Here is a 14,461-nt window from a genome sequence, read left to right as displayed (position 1 = left end):
AAGCGCAAGGTCGTGAGTTCAGTTCCTGGTTCCGGAGAAAAACCAAAACCAAAAAAAGAAAAAAAGAAAAAAACTATAACCAAAGGTTCCATTTAACCCAGCTATTCCCTTTCTTGATTCTTGGTAACTTCCCAAAAGCATCATACCACAGAGATTTATGCATACCCATGTTTACAGCAGCACAGTCTGCAATAGCTAAATCTTAGAAGCAGCCCAAAAGCCCATCAACCAATGAATGGATAAAGAAGAGGTGGTTCTTTTCTTTTTTTTTTTTTTTTATACAATGGAGTACTGCTCTGCTATTAAGAAGGATACGCTTGAGACATTTCTAGCTAAATGGATGCATCTTGAGACCATACTCTTTAAGTGAAATAAATTTGACACACATGTTTAAATACTGCATTGTTTCTCTAGTGTGAGAAACTCAAAGTATAAATAAGGACCAAAATGTGTACCAGGTATTGGGAAATGGGAAGAAAATGTTCAAATGGGAAGGAGAACAAGGGAGGAGAGCGGGGAAAGGAAGGAAGGGACAACAAACAAAAGAAAACAGAAGGAAGTAAATAGAAACAAAGCTTTTGCAAATAAGGAGAAGGACTGAAGGAGGGGGGGATGGGGAAAAAAAGCAAGCTATATCATGTACAGGTGCAAATTCTCTACATGAATGTGATCATTATGTATATCTAAAGTGTACCAATAAAATAAAGCCACCCTCCACTCTAAAAAAAGTCAAGGTAAAAATAAAAAGATACTAAGTCAGATGATTCTTATCAGCTATCATTTGTATGGTAGAAAAGGACAAGATTTTAACCAACATAATAAATCCCTTATCACAGTAAAAAGGCTGATCTCTGTTGGTCTCCAGAATCACAGATAGCACACCAGAACTACAGTCCTAGAAAGGCTGTGAACACCATCTAGTTTCACTCCCTACCTGTTCAGATGGGCAATCTAAGACCTGGTCTGGTTGAATGAATTATATTCCCTAAGTGGCAGTGACTGTGTTAGAACAAAGGCATCCAGAATCCCATCTAAGTGCTTTATAAGACAGTCTTAAAGTCACTATTATGTGGCATAACTTAGAATGTTGAGAAAAATCTGTCTTCTCAAATTTCATCTGGTTCAATAGATTCTGACAAAACCAGAATACAAAGAGTTCAAGACTAACTGCTATAGCATGAATCCAGTACATTCATGGTTCACATACGAGTAGAGTGGAGCCTGAGAATCCAGATCCATTACCTTTTAGTCAGGGAAGTGTGATGGGAGTAAAACTCAGAAATAGAAAATAGCACTACAGAATCATCTAGGGTGAGCCTAATTGGTTAGACTTTTTTGCCAGGCTTAGGCAACAATATACTTACAGGTATAAAGATCTAGTCTGTTTCTGGTCCCTCACCTGTTATACCAATTAAAAAGAAGCCAGTTCATGCCTTCCAATTGGTACTCTCGGAGCTGGTTACTGTTCTTATACTCGCGAGACTTGTCAAGTTTCTGCCAGGAGTCTGATGCAGGCCGCTCCTGGGAAGGAAGCAAAAAGCACAGTACATGGAGAAGGGTGTTAACAGCGTAACAGACAATTATCAGTGAGGGGTAAATCTCAAAACACTATCTTAAGGCTAATTTCAAACTGAAGTTGTTCTTTTCTTAATAATGTTCAGACCCTGTAAGTTTCTACACTTTACTAGGTTAAGACTGCAAGTAATTGATAAGAAAAACAGACCTATCTGAAATCTTGGTGAGTGTGTCATGCTACTTTAGATTCCTGGATGCCACTCTCACACTTTAATTTCCCTCACAAACTACTATTAGTCAAATTTTTCGATTTTTATAAACAGAATTTCTTTGTGCCTACCATACCTGCTTAGGAAAGCACAGTGTCTTGGTTAGTTTCTGAAGTATGAAAATACTAACCAAAATTTGTATAATCAAAACTACAAATTCCATAAATTCTTCTTAAAACATGTAGAGGCAGTCTTACTTTATTTTTTCATGTGAAACACCAGCTCCTAAAAGTAGTAATTTTTTCTATGCTGATTTGAACACAAATTATATGTTAAGTTCTAATATATCCATGGAGCTGTATGTGGATTCTTCCTTCTTTTCAAATGCCTTTTTTGTCTGCAATAAAGCCACACTTTTCAATTACTACAGCTATAATCTGATGGGAAATTCTTCCAAAATGCTTTTTCTATCTTATTTATTGTTCTGTACAATTTTACTTATTTGTTTGTTTGTATTTCTGAGACAGCGTCATGTGAGGTAGTGCAGGCTGGCCTTGAACTCACTTATGTAACCCAGGCTTGTCTCAAACACATGTTGATTGTCTTGTCTCAGCCTCCCAAAAGCTAGGATTACAGGTATGTGCCACCATGCCCAGCTGCTCTGTATAACTTCAGAATCAATTTGTCAATTTCTCTTAAATTTCTATTGGAATTTCAATTAGAATTACAATGAATTTATTAATTTGGGGGAAATTTTTAGTCTTGAGCTGAGCTTTTCCATTTAATGCTTTTGTATTGGATTTTAAAAGAAAATTATTATTTAGAAACAGACATGGCTATTTTGCTTATAGACCAATTGATTCCCTAAACTGACACTTAAGATCTTAAAAATTAAAATTCTTAACTACGCCAATGGTTATAGCTCCTACACAAAATTTTAGTCTTTAATTATTCTACTCTGCCCTATTACAATAATGTTTACACATGAAATAAACTAGCAACCAAAGCTAATTCATTTTCATGTGATGAGATTTAAAAAAAAATCCTTAATTACATACATATGTTTGGAGAGGAGTATAAGCTATCTATTGTCTTTTAGAAAACTCATATTACAACTTATCTTCAAAACTGCTTTAGCTGTAGTTAAACTATGCACTCTGAAATGAAACACTGCTGAATATTACTACCAGCACATAGTTTCAGGTATTTTTAGAAATAAGAGAGGAAAGCCTGCATTGTGCTATAATCCCAACTACTAGGCTAATGCAGGAGGATAGCAAGTTGGAGGTAAGCCTGGGCAATACATTGAGAACTTGTCTTAAAATTTAAAAAAAAAATTAAAATTTTAGTTTATTAGCATATGTGCATACTACACAATGTTTACATTCCTTATGAGAATTTTTTTTAAAGAGTGGGGGTATGGCTTAGTAGTAAAGTATCCCTGGGTTCAACCCCCAGTACCACTGAAAAAAAAAGGAATACAATGTATCTTTTGAGCAAAGATATTCCTGTACAAGTTCAGTTCCGGTCCCGTAAACAAATTACCTTGTGCTTATTAGCCTACAGGAAGCATTTGGCCCAGATCTCTAAAGCCCCAAGCACCCAGCCTATTGGGCATTCTTCCATACTGTACTAGACATGGTAGAGAGACTTTCTGGAAGCATCCTTGCCTCTAGGGACTCAAGCTCCTAGCCTGCTGCACTGCAGACATCACACAATAGGGTGATTTCACCGCAGATTTCTATCTGCTGCCTTGGAAGCACGGTGATATGGAGACACTGCTCTCTGATCTGGTCATTGCTCCAGGTTTTTCCTCTTTGAGTGATTTTAGATACTGAACGGTCTACTCCTCTAGAGTGCAAAGGTCATCCTGAACTTCCACATGCAGAATAAGATCCTCAAACTTAGGTGAAGTACCATTTATCAGCCTTTTCCTAACACATAAAGAAAGACAGCCTTAGTTACACTTTTAGCTACCATTTCACAGAATTTTTGAGGTAAAATTTCAAAATGTGCATTTTTAATAAGAACAAAAATTAGAAAAAAAGACAAATATGAAAAGATTCTGTGACTCAGAGGGCTGGGGAGGACAATGGTGTCACAACTGCGAAGAAATAAAGGAAATGTGAAATCACCTGAAAAGACTTGAGGATTCGTTTTCCTGCCAAAGGCAGAGAGACTGAGGAACAAGTGGGAGTTGGGCTGAGAGAATGAGTAAAGGTTCTGATTACTTCTGGATGGTAAATTAAATTAGCTTCAGAATGGAATTCTCTCTCCTCTCTGCTCCCACACTTCCCTGTCTCTGCATCATGCCACATACCACCACCAGTCCTTTGCTTTCCTTGTCCGCGTACACATTTCTTCTGCTAGACTGGGCTCCTGGGGAAAGGGCCTGCACCTTGTTTCTTATTATAACTCATGTCAGAATCCACCCCCACAGACGCTTACTACATGACTGACAGACTGAATTAAGAACAGGTAACAGTACACATAGGAAAAGGTTAAAAAAGGGATTTAATGATCAGTCATAGAGACAACACACTAATCCGTGTAAGGTTCCAATCACAGTTCTATATCTCAAGATACTTCTATACACTTTTCGCATGCCAAAAAAACCAGAAACAAAACACTGTTTTTGAATGGACTCTGACAGGGATCCAAGTCCAACACTGAGGCTGTTTTCCGGGTCCCAACTTCCCAGTGATGTAAAAGTGACAAATAATAGCAGTGAGGAACTAGGTAGCAGATTTTCATATTAAAGTCTGACCTTTTAAAACAGAAACTAATCATTCCAGCTTACAGCCAATTAACAATTTTCTCTTTTTCAGCTTACAGCCAAATTAACAATTTTCTCTTCCCAAGTTACTTAAATGTTTTTAACTCTTACTCCTTAATTGTTGATACTCTGTATATGAACAATCCAGAATCAGAAAACTGCTTTTATAAAACTACATTATAAAAACCCTATGCTCTTTTAGTGAGGTTTTGGTGATCTACAGATAAAGGACTGTTCTTCCCCTTAAGAATACTCCAATTGAGTGAGGGGGCTGGGGATTTAGCTCAGCGGCAAAAGCGCCTGCCTGGCAAGCGCAAGGTCATGAGTTCAGTTCCCAGTACCAGAGAAAAACCGAAAAACCAAATCCAATTGAGTGAAAAGGATAAAAAGAAGGACTATGCTTGAAAAAAATTTCTGTATGTATTTGTTGGTGTCAGTGTTATATTCATATTAATATTTATTTATATTTATTGATTTTTGTTAACTGTGCTAATCATACTTGTTATTTATTCATGTTTATAGGAGTTTTCTATCAATTATTCATCCAATTAAAACTATGGATTTATCTATTTCTTTTTTTCTACTTGTCATGCTTTGCTTCATATTTTGAAGCAACATTAAAGAATACTTACAAATTTAGGATTACTAGAAATTTCTAAGTATGTTAACACTGAAACATGTTACCTATTGTTACTAATGTTTCTGCTTTAAAGAATTTTTTTATTAATACATGCTTTTAGTGCACAATGATGACATTCATCAAGGGGAGTTAGTATATTACATAATATATCTTAATTCTTTTTATGTCCTTTTCTTCCCCTCTCTCGCCATCTCTTGGATCTCATTTGCAAAAGAGCTATCTCCCTGTTTCCTACTATCTATCAATATTTTTCTCTTAAAGTCTACTTTGTATGATACTAATACAACTATGTTAGATTTCTTTTGTATAGCCAGGCGTAGTGGTGCACACCTGTAATCCCAGCACTTGGGAGGCTGAGGCAGGATAATCACTACAAAGTGAGCTCAAGGCCGGCCTGAACCACACAGTGAGACCCTACCTCACAAAAAAAAAAAAAGATTTCTTTTGTATATTGTTCACACAGTATGTCTCTTTTTATATTTTATTTGGAAGTCTCACTGTAGTATTTATCATTTTTTAAAAATTTACTTTGCAAATCTTTGTATTTATTTGGGAAATTTGCATTTATTTAATTACTACTATATTGGGGTTTAAAGCTACCATTTTTCTATACCTTGTATCAACTGTCAAATCTCTTATTTACCTTTCATTCTTCTGCACTGTCTTTATCACTAATCAAATATTGTTTTATTATATTTTCTATTTGAATATTTACAGTACATTATTTTACTGTTAAAAACAGAACACAGATCACTGAGGGAGCAAGAGGTAAAAAAGAGGAAGCTGGAAAGACATTATCAAGTGAGCTTCTTCTGCACCCAGCACTCCCTCCACCCCCTCTACTGACTCCACGTGACGGCCCCACGTTAAGAAATCTAAGCACACATCCACGCTTCTTTAATGTTGCCCATGTTCAAATGAAGCCCAGCCCTGAAGATGACCAATGTGCAGGGAAGGTGTGATTTGGGGAGAAAAAGGCCCTGAATGCAGGCTCAATGTGGAGAATGACAAAGATACCATAGAAATCACAGGCGCACAGCCACATGGGCAACATAGGTTCATAAAATTACATGTTATAGCAGGCATCGGACAGAGATCTGGATACGTTACCACATGCTTAATTTCAGGCAGAACCTGCAGAGACTCAAATTCCTTAACTTTTGCAGGATCCACATCTTCCTCTAGCTCCCACGTGCTTTCTTCATATGGCAGGGAACACCACTTCACCAGGTAATGTGTTACTTCCTAGTGGGAAACGAGAGAAACTTAAGTGTTCTTTCTGCTGGTTCAAAGGTGTCAAACACACGCTGCCAACCACTGAATCTACCCTTTGTGACAAAATGTGGATATCATTTCACACCACACATTAACCAAACAAGCAAAACACATGGAAAAAAGGACAGTGCTTTAGGAGAGGCAAATGGCAACACACCCACCTCCCCTGTTTCTGCATCCTTAGTGTGGGCCACTTCTAAGATGCGATCGACTTCTACATAGTCTGGGTTGAACAAATCTTCATCAGGCTAACACAAATAGAAAAGGATAGTTAAGAAGTGTACCTACTCTCCCTCAAATCTAAAACCCAGCGTTTTAAGTGGTACCCTGGACCGTATCAGAAAACAATGGGCAGGGTGACGCACACCTATAATCCCAGCAGTTGGGGGGCTGAGACAGGAGGACCACCAGGAGTTCGAGGCCCGCCTAGGCTACTGTAGCGAGATCAAGGCCAGTTTGAACTATGCAGCAAGAGGATATCTCAAAAAGCCAAAGCCAAAACCAACCAACCAAACAAACATACCAATAAAGACTGCTTGAGAAAAAGTCACTTCACAGACAACTTCTTCACTGTCCCTAAATTCTGGTTTCCATGATTAAATTTAAAGGATTCAACTATCTTAGACGGTGCACCACAGCCAGGCAAAACTTTCCTGTTGGTCATTATAACAATGTAGAAAAATCACAAGGGCTCCTTTTGTGTTACCGGTCCTTGGTTTCCTTGCCAACTTGGAATTAAGTTTCTTTTTCTTAATAAGGATGAGAGCTAACATTAAAAGGGGCATAAAGGGAGTGCACTGGCTACTGGAAAAATTATATTTCTTGATTTAGGTAGTAGTTACAAAAGTTTACTTTTGTAAAAATTCACTGAGATGAATACTTATAATTTATTTACTTTACGTTTATTATGCTTCAAAAATGTTTACTTACAAATCAACAATAAGCAACACTTAGGAATATTTAATCAATGTCCAGTGTTATGCTGTGTGTTTTTACTTATGCTCAAAGCTACATTATAGTCAGTAAATGCTAAAATTACTTTATGGGTGAGGGAAATGAATCAAAGAGGTTAAGTATTATGACCAAGGTCACAGAGCTGTGTAAACCGAATGATCACTCAGGTATTTCTTACCTATAGATCCTAATCCCGGACCACTGGAATGTTCTTATTGCCTCGTAGGCTGGAAGGCACTTTAAGGGTATCCAGTTTCACAGTCTAATCAGTGCAGAAATACTTTGTACAGCATTCCTGGCAAACCTCAAGTTCAATTGCTACTGTTAAAAAATTTACTACCTTGATCCATTGCCGAAACAGCTTTACCTCTCTGTTTAGTAGTATCAGTCTTCATCCTCATTCGTTAAACCATAGTTTAACTTCCTTCCTTGTAACGAACACTAATGTGAACTGATTCCTCTACAGAAGCAGCAAGCACAGTGGTACCTCGGTTCACAAACTTAATTCTTTCCATGATTCTGGTCACAAACTGAATTGGACGAGAACCAAATCAAACTCAATAGTTAGGTTAAATGTTGACCTTCTGCAAAATTTGATTCAGTTCCTATTCAATCCGGTTTGTGACCACAATCATGGAAAGAATTACGTTCGTGAACCAGAGCACCACTAATCTGATTCTCTCCACTGTGCTGGCTCTTAAAACATCTTTCCCTACCTAGTTAAAAAAAAAAAAAGCCAGGTTGTCCAACTGTTCTACACATGTTCTATTGCCTGCCCTCTGACTGACATAAAGAATTAATATTTATGGAATATTTATAGTAACTATGGGTCAGGAACCGTGTTAAACCCCTCTATATCCACTGTGCCACTTACTGTCCACAACAGCCAAGATATGGAAACAAGCTAAGTGTTTACTCATAATAAATAAAGTATGGTTTATATATATACACAAGGGAATATTACTCAGCCTTCATAAAAGAAGAAAATTTTATTTTTTCCAGCAGCATGAATATGGACAACACCATGCTAAATGCAATGTGCCAGACACAGGAAGACAAAAACTACATGATCCCACTTATGTGTGGAATATATCAAACTCACAGAAGGAAAGTATAATGGTGGCTTCCATGGGCAGAGGAGAAGGACAGATATTGGTCAAATGTCACCATTTCAGTAATGTAGACAAACATTCTGAAGATCCAAAGTACAGCATAGTGACAATAATGAAAAATGTTGTATTATATACTTGAAATCTGCCTAGAGGAGAGACCTTCAGTTTGGCAGGGGGGTCAGTAAATGGTAATTATGTGAGGTAATGAATATGCTAACTAGCTTCACTATGGCAATTACTTCATCAAAACATCAAGTTGTACACTTTTTTAACTATACACAGTTTTTGTCAATTATACCTCAATAAAGCTGAAAAACACTAAGCAGCACCATGCACTTATTCATAGATATCTGCAAGGCTGATATCTATGAATAAGGAGTCCCACTTTACACATACAAAGATGCTGAGTTGAAAGGAGTTTATGCAGACGGCTCAAGCTCCCAGCTGCGCGTAAGTGTGTGTGCTGGGAGGAAGTCTCAGGAGTTTGATAACAGAGCCCAGGCTCTACCATCATGCAGTCCACTTTCCACTTCTGTTCTTACTCGCTCAACTTTGCTTCCATCCCTCTACCACCACTGTAGTCCTCTGGAGGCTGCCCTTAGGTTTTTCAAAGTCCTCAACAGGTCCTAGTACTCAGATGAATGACACACTGAGGCATGAAAACAGCAAGGCGCAGAAGGACTCTTCTAGTGATGCGGGCTAGGATTTGTGTGACTGCTGACAGTAAACTTACAGGAAAATACAACGGCTGTACTCTTTCTCCCTAGAACTGCTATCACTTTTTTTCCATTTCAAAATTATAAAATTTCTTAAAATACTACTGTAAGACATTACATTTATTTCCCTGTTTTACTTATGCTAGCCTGCCAGGCAAACCTGAACCTTGATTTCGTCACTTGCTCTCCCCTCACGGAAATGGTTGTAAAGTCTGGGTTTTCAGGAGTTGGGATTTTGAGTTGGAAGACCCCTACCTCTACGCTGGTAGGAACCTGCAGCCTCTTGTGCTAGATCCTCCTCATATGCTCCTTGGCTACCTCATAAAGCAGTTGGAAATAGTGGCCATTAAGATGCTCTACTCAAAAATTACACAAAAATGTCAACCATGTTGAGATCACAGATACTGTTATAGAACTACTCTCCTCTATCATTCATCCTTAATTCCATGACATACTCTAATCTTCTCAGATACTTTCTCGTCTCACTGTAGTGTGAACTCCTGTTACATTATTTCTAGACCCCCTCACAGTTTCTTCTCTGTCCCCAAGCAAGGAAAAACCTCCCTTGAGAATACATAAACAAGCAGACACACAAGGCTGTGTAGGTTGTATTACAGAATTTGGATGTTATTCCAAAAAAAAATGGTAAGTGCTGAAGAGTCTGAAACAGGAGAGTGGTGCAAGGCAAACCTTCCTCCCTTACCTGGGGACCGCTAAATAACTATTGGGCACTGACTCTGTGCCTGGTATTAGGGATAAAAATACAAAGAAGACATGGACCATATACCTTGCAGGGCTTAAAACAGAAGAACTTGTCATGTGAATAATTTATTACATTGCAAATACTTGTTAAGAAATGAGTGTGATTAAAATGTTCTAAGAAATAGTGAGAATAACCAATAGGGTTTCAAGAATGCTTCTGTCAGGCATGGTGGTATACGCCTGTAATCCCAGCACCTGGGAGGCCGAGCAGGAGGACTGCCTGGAGTTTGAGGCCAGCTTGGGCTACCTAGCGACTTCAAGTCCACTCTGAATTACAGAGTTGGACCCTGTCTCAAAAAAGAATGGTTCTAATTGTCACCATCCTTTCAAAAAGTCCCTATTAAATGAATACTGTTATGAAAACCAGTTCTCATATGTTTTAATACAATTACGGAGAGGGCAGGGACCAAACTTTAAGCTTAAATAGGGAAGATCCTAAACTGGGATAAGGAGAATATTTATTGACATTATTTTAAAGTAACCTTTATCACTTGAGGAAACAGCATAATGTGAATAAATTGCGTTAAGTGTGCACAGCAACTTACTATAATTTAGTTACATCTGAGCATAATCATTAGGGTCTAGTATTAATGACTTTATATTGTAAGAGTAAGTGTGGCTGCTTCTTTTCTTCAAACATGATTCAAAAGTGAAAACTATACGTAAAAAAGAAGAAAACAGAATTTACCATAATCCCAACAACCACAGAAAATAGTGCCAATATTTTCATACGTTTACTCAAAACATTTTCCACGCACTATGATAGTGCTTCTTTTTTTCCTACTCAACCCAAATGGAACTTTCCCATATAACACTGCAGCCTAATATTTCCCACTAACAACAGTTTGTTACACCAAGCATATTTCCAAGTCACTAATAATTTTCCTCCAGTATTCTTAACTAGATGTACAGTATTCCATTCTCCAGGATGTATTTACAGTGATTATGAATGATAATTGTGAGACCATAATTTTAAGGGAAATAAAACAACCACACAAGCATGGTTTTTCTTATATGAAAAATCCAAACCAGGTATGGCAGCACATGCCTGTAATCCCAGCATTTGGGAGGCTGGGGCACGAGGATCGCCTCAAGTTTGAGACCAGCCTGGGTTACTTAGTGAGTTCAAGGCCACTGCATAGCAAGACCATGTCTCAAAAGAAAAGAAAAGAAAAAAGAAAAGAGAAGAATCCAAAGTATAAATAAATTAAAGAGCAAATAAAAGACAGCAGGAGACAAGGAAACAGATCATTTGCAAATGGGAAGAGACCAAAAGATGAAGACAGGGGGTAAAAGGAAGGAGACATAAAAAGAACTGAGATGAGTTATGTACACATACCAGCTCCCCATGATGAATGCAATCATTATGTAGTACAAACATGTACTACTAAAAATAAAAATTAAAAAATAAATGCCTATTACCTAACATTGTTTGCTTCCAATTCTTCATCAAATATAAACAACCCTTTATCATAACTAAATCTTTGTGCAGACTTGATAATTTCATTAAAATAAATGACAGAATTTCAGGGCAAGGGGTAGGTAGGCTCTGCAACATTTGATGCCTCTCGCTGTACTACTCTTCCGACAGGTCAGACCCAGCTGTACTCCTATCCAGAAGTAAATAGTGCACATAAAGTAGTACATAATTTGACTTGAACAACAGATCTGTATAGGACTTCAACTTGAACTGAAAAGTCAACCCAGTATTTAATGCTGCAAAAAGAGCAGCAGTCAAGTGAGTCAGTAAATTTTGCTTCACCTCAGTAAAAATGTGCTTCATCTGCGCTTGTTTATTTCTAAATCGCTTGATCTTCTGTGCGATGCGAGGATCCTTTTCCAGCTCTTCCATTGTAGCCCATTTACAATGTAAGTAGGAACTATCCAAAGACACACAAATTGTGAGACACACAGCTAGCAAATGACTGAGCTTTAAGATTTCAATAAACAGGTGACAATCTTACACAGAGGCAGCAGACTATTCTGCTGTGAAACTGTTAAGAGTGTGCTTAGAAAGGCCTTGGCCTTAAGGAGCACAACAGAAAACTCCACAAAATAGTGTAATTCCAAGGGACTGATCTCTCTGCACCTTCTACAGAAACTGGCTCAAAGTAGAAGGATGCTCAGATGTGGGCAGGCTACCAAATGCACACTAGTGAAAATGTATAGGTAGCAGAAAGGGAGAAAAATGCATATGGGAAAAGGGCATACACTGTATGACAACAGTTTTCTACCCTAGGTGCACATGAGAATTGTTCAGGGAGATTTTCTTTTTTAAATATCACTCTTTAGGGCCCATTCTGAGTCTGAGTCAACTGGTTTTGGGTGGAAGAGGGACTTCAGCAGTTTTAAAACGCCTTCCAAGGGAGTCTATGTGCAGCCAAAATTAAACACTATTCCCTCAGAAGAACTGGATTCAGCCAAAATCTGTGGGTTATGCCTTAGGGGCTAGTTTCTAAAAATACAGAAGAAAGAGAATAAAGTGTCAAGGGAAAGGAATTTTTATTCAAATAAAATCCAAATATATATTAAATAGACGTACAAATTTCTATACTTAACGTAGAATAGCTCTAGGTCAAATGGAGGTTCTCCTGGGTGAACCTGTAATAAACAGTAACCTGTTATCAGCACAGATCCCGGCAAATCACCCTTCCAAACCAGAAGAAAACAGGTAAACCAACACCTTGGCCTAGTTTAAATAAAGTTTCTTAAGGACATTTTCATTTTCCTAGACCTTTTCCTTACAAGCTATTAGCTGGGTTTTCCCAAGGCCAAATACAGAATTATTTGTTATATGTTAAACTAAAAAAGAAAAAAAAAAGATCTTCTTGGTCACTTAGAAGAAGATAGCATTCAGGTGGAGACCGTTATTAGCTGCAAACCCAGACTGATCCAGGGCTCTGAGAAATGTCAAGAAAGCAGCTTGGTGCAAAGGTGCCTTCATTCACGGCTGGCATCCCCCACACCACTCCCACAAAGCAACAGCAAGGAAGTTTACGTTCATAAATACAGAAGGAAAAATAAAGCTATGCTCTCACCAGTGACAACATGCTCTCTCACTCAGAAAGTTTTGTCTAGAGGAGTTCTACCACAGCTTTGATATGTCTGAATAAACATAAATACCAATACATTTCCATTACGACTCCTTTCCCTTTTGTTTTCAGCCACTGGTAACTTTTAATTAGCTAAAAAACAAAAACAAAAACAAAAAAAAACAACAAACCACAAAACAGAAAACAAAACTCGGGTAAAAATGCCTGTGGTTCGAATAACAATGGAGAAAACTATAAATTTGAGCCATTCTATATATTTAATAATTTTATGTCCTAAAATCTTTCATGGGGGTAAAAATAAGTGTTGAGTAACCAGACAACACTACTGCCAAACTTTCATTCCGCCCAGGAATGACTTCCAGATTCCCTAGCTAAGTATTTCTTTACAGAGAGCATAATCTGTGCTAGTGACATAAAGCTAGAAACAGGAGTCACTAACCTCTTGGACGGTCTTAGATGCCAATATCTTCTCGATGATGTTTGCATCATCTTCTGGAGGCTCCTGGAAACAGATTAAAAAGAAAATTATTGTTAATCTAAGAAATACTTGGAATCTAAATGAGTATTTCTGTAAGAAGTATAGGCTGAGTATCCTTTATCTGAAATGCTCAAGGCCCAAAGTGTTTGAGATTTCAGAGCTTCTCAGACCTTGGAGTATTTGTACAAACTGCCAACTAAGTTCCCTAATCTTAAAATTTGAAATTCAAAACTACTGAGAAGCTGGGTATGGCAGTGCATCCCTGTAATCGTAGTACTCATGAGGCTGAGGAAGGAGGATCGCTGAGAGTTTAAGGTCAGCCTGGGTTACAAAGTGAATTCAAGGACAGCCTGAACTGCAGAGCAAGACCTTGTCTCAAAAACAAAAAAACAAAAAAACAAAACAAAAACAAAAATTGCTGAGAATCACGTTGGTGCTCAAAAATTTTCAGATTTCACAGCATTCTGGATTTGGCAATTTTGGATTAGGGATGTTCAACCTGTACTATTTCATTCCAAAGTCTACCTCTGACTACTGAAGCACCTCTCCCATCAGCCCAGAGTCAAAAGATTACAGACATTTTACAAAGCTAGAATTCAAAGAAGTATGTTCTAATCTCAGGGTATACCCGTCTCTTGGGCAGAGAAACTATTCTTCTTTTCAGACTGAATTTCAAATTTACCTTAATCACCATTAAAACTGGCCTGGAACTTCCCTTCTTCTGCAGCTACTTCCTACAGTTGCTGCAGAAAATTTTCACAAAGCTGTAACGGAAAAGAAGCCATGTACCTTATAATCAGAAAGTCCCAATTCTAACACACACCAGCTCTTTGGGCAAGTCAACTGATATCTCTTAGTTTCCTGATAGCAGTTGGAACAGTAGGAAAAAATAACCTAGGTTACCAGGAGGATAAAATGATTATGTGAAAACATTTTGCGAACAGTAAGCACTATGCAAAAACAAAGTATAA

The 14,461-nt window shown here is 37.8% G+C and overlaps 1 protein-coding gene across 8 annotated transcripts in view; it reads right to left on the bottom strand.

Moving 5' to 3' along the window:
• Window positions 1-14,461, bottom strand: part of Chd6 (chromodomain helicase DNA binding protein 6) — a 216,337-nt gene that overhangs the window by 109,128 nt on the left and 92,748 nt on the right. For all 8 annotated transcript variants that reach the window (XM_013518270.1, XM_013518274.1, XM_013518272.1 and 5 more), the window contains 6 exons: window positions 13,452-13,514; window positions 12,502-12,560; window positions 11,722-11,839; window positions 6,577-6,663; window positions 6,251-6,385; window positions 1,400-1,521 (listed from right to left, as the gene is read on the bottom strand). In XM_013518270.1, the coding sequence (XP_013373724.1) occupies window positions 1,400-1,521; window positions 6,251-6,385; window positions 6,577-6,663; window positions 11,722-11,839; window positions 12,502-12,560; window positions 13,452-13,514 (584 nt within the window). The remainder of the gene's footprint in view (window positions 1-1,399; window positions 1,522-6,250; window positions 6,386-6,576; window positions 6,664-11,721; window positions 11,840-12,501; window positions 12,561-13,451; window positions 13,515-14,461) is intronic.

Source organism: Chinchilla lanigera, unplaced genomic scaffold, assembly GCF_000276665.1.
Source record: "Chinchilla lanigera isolate Chin_1 unplaced genomic scaffold, ChiLan1.0 scaffold00044, whole genome shotgun sequence".
In the NCBI taxonomy this organism is placed as follows: domain Eukaryota; kingdom Metazoa; phylum Chordata; class Mammalia; order Rodentia; family Chinchillidae; genus Chinchilla; species Chinchilla lanigera.
Note: the sequence above shows the minus strand (reverse complement) of the source record. Positions and strands in the feature narration are given on the sequence as shown.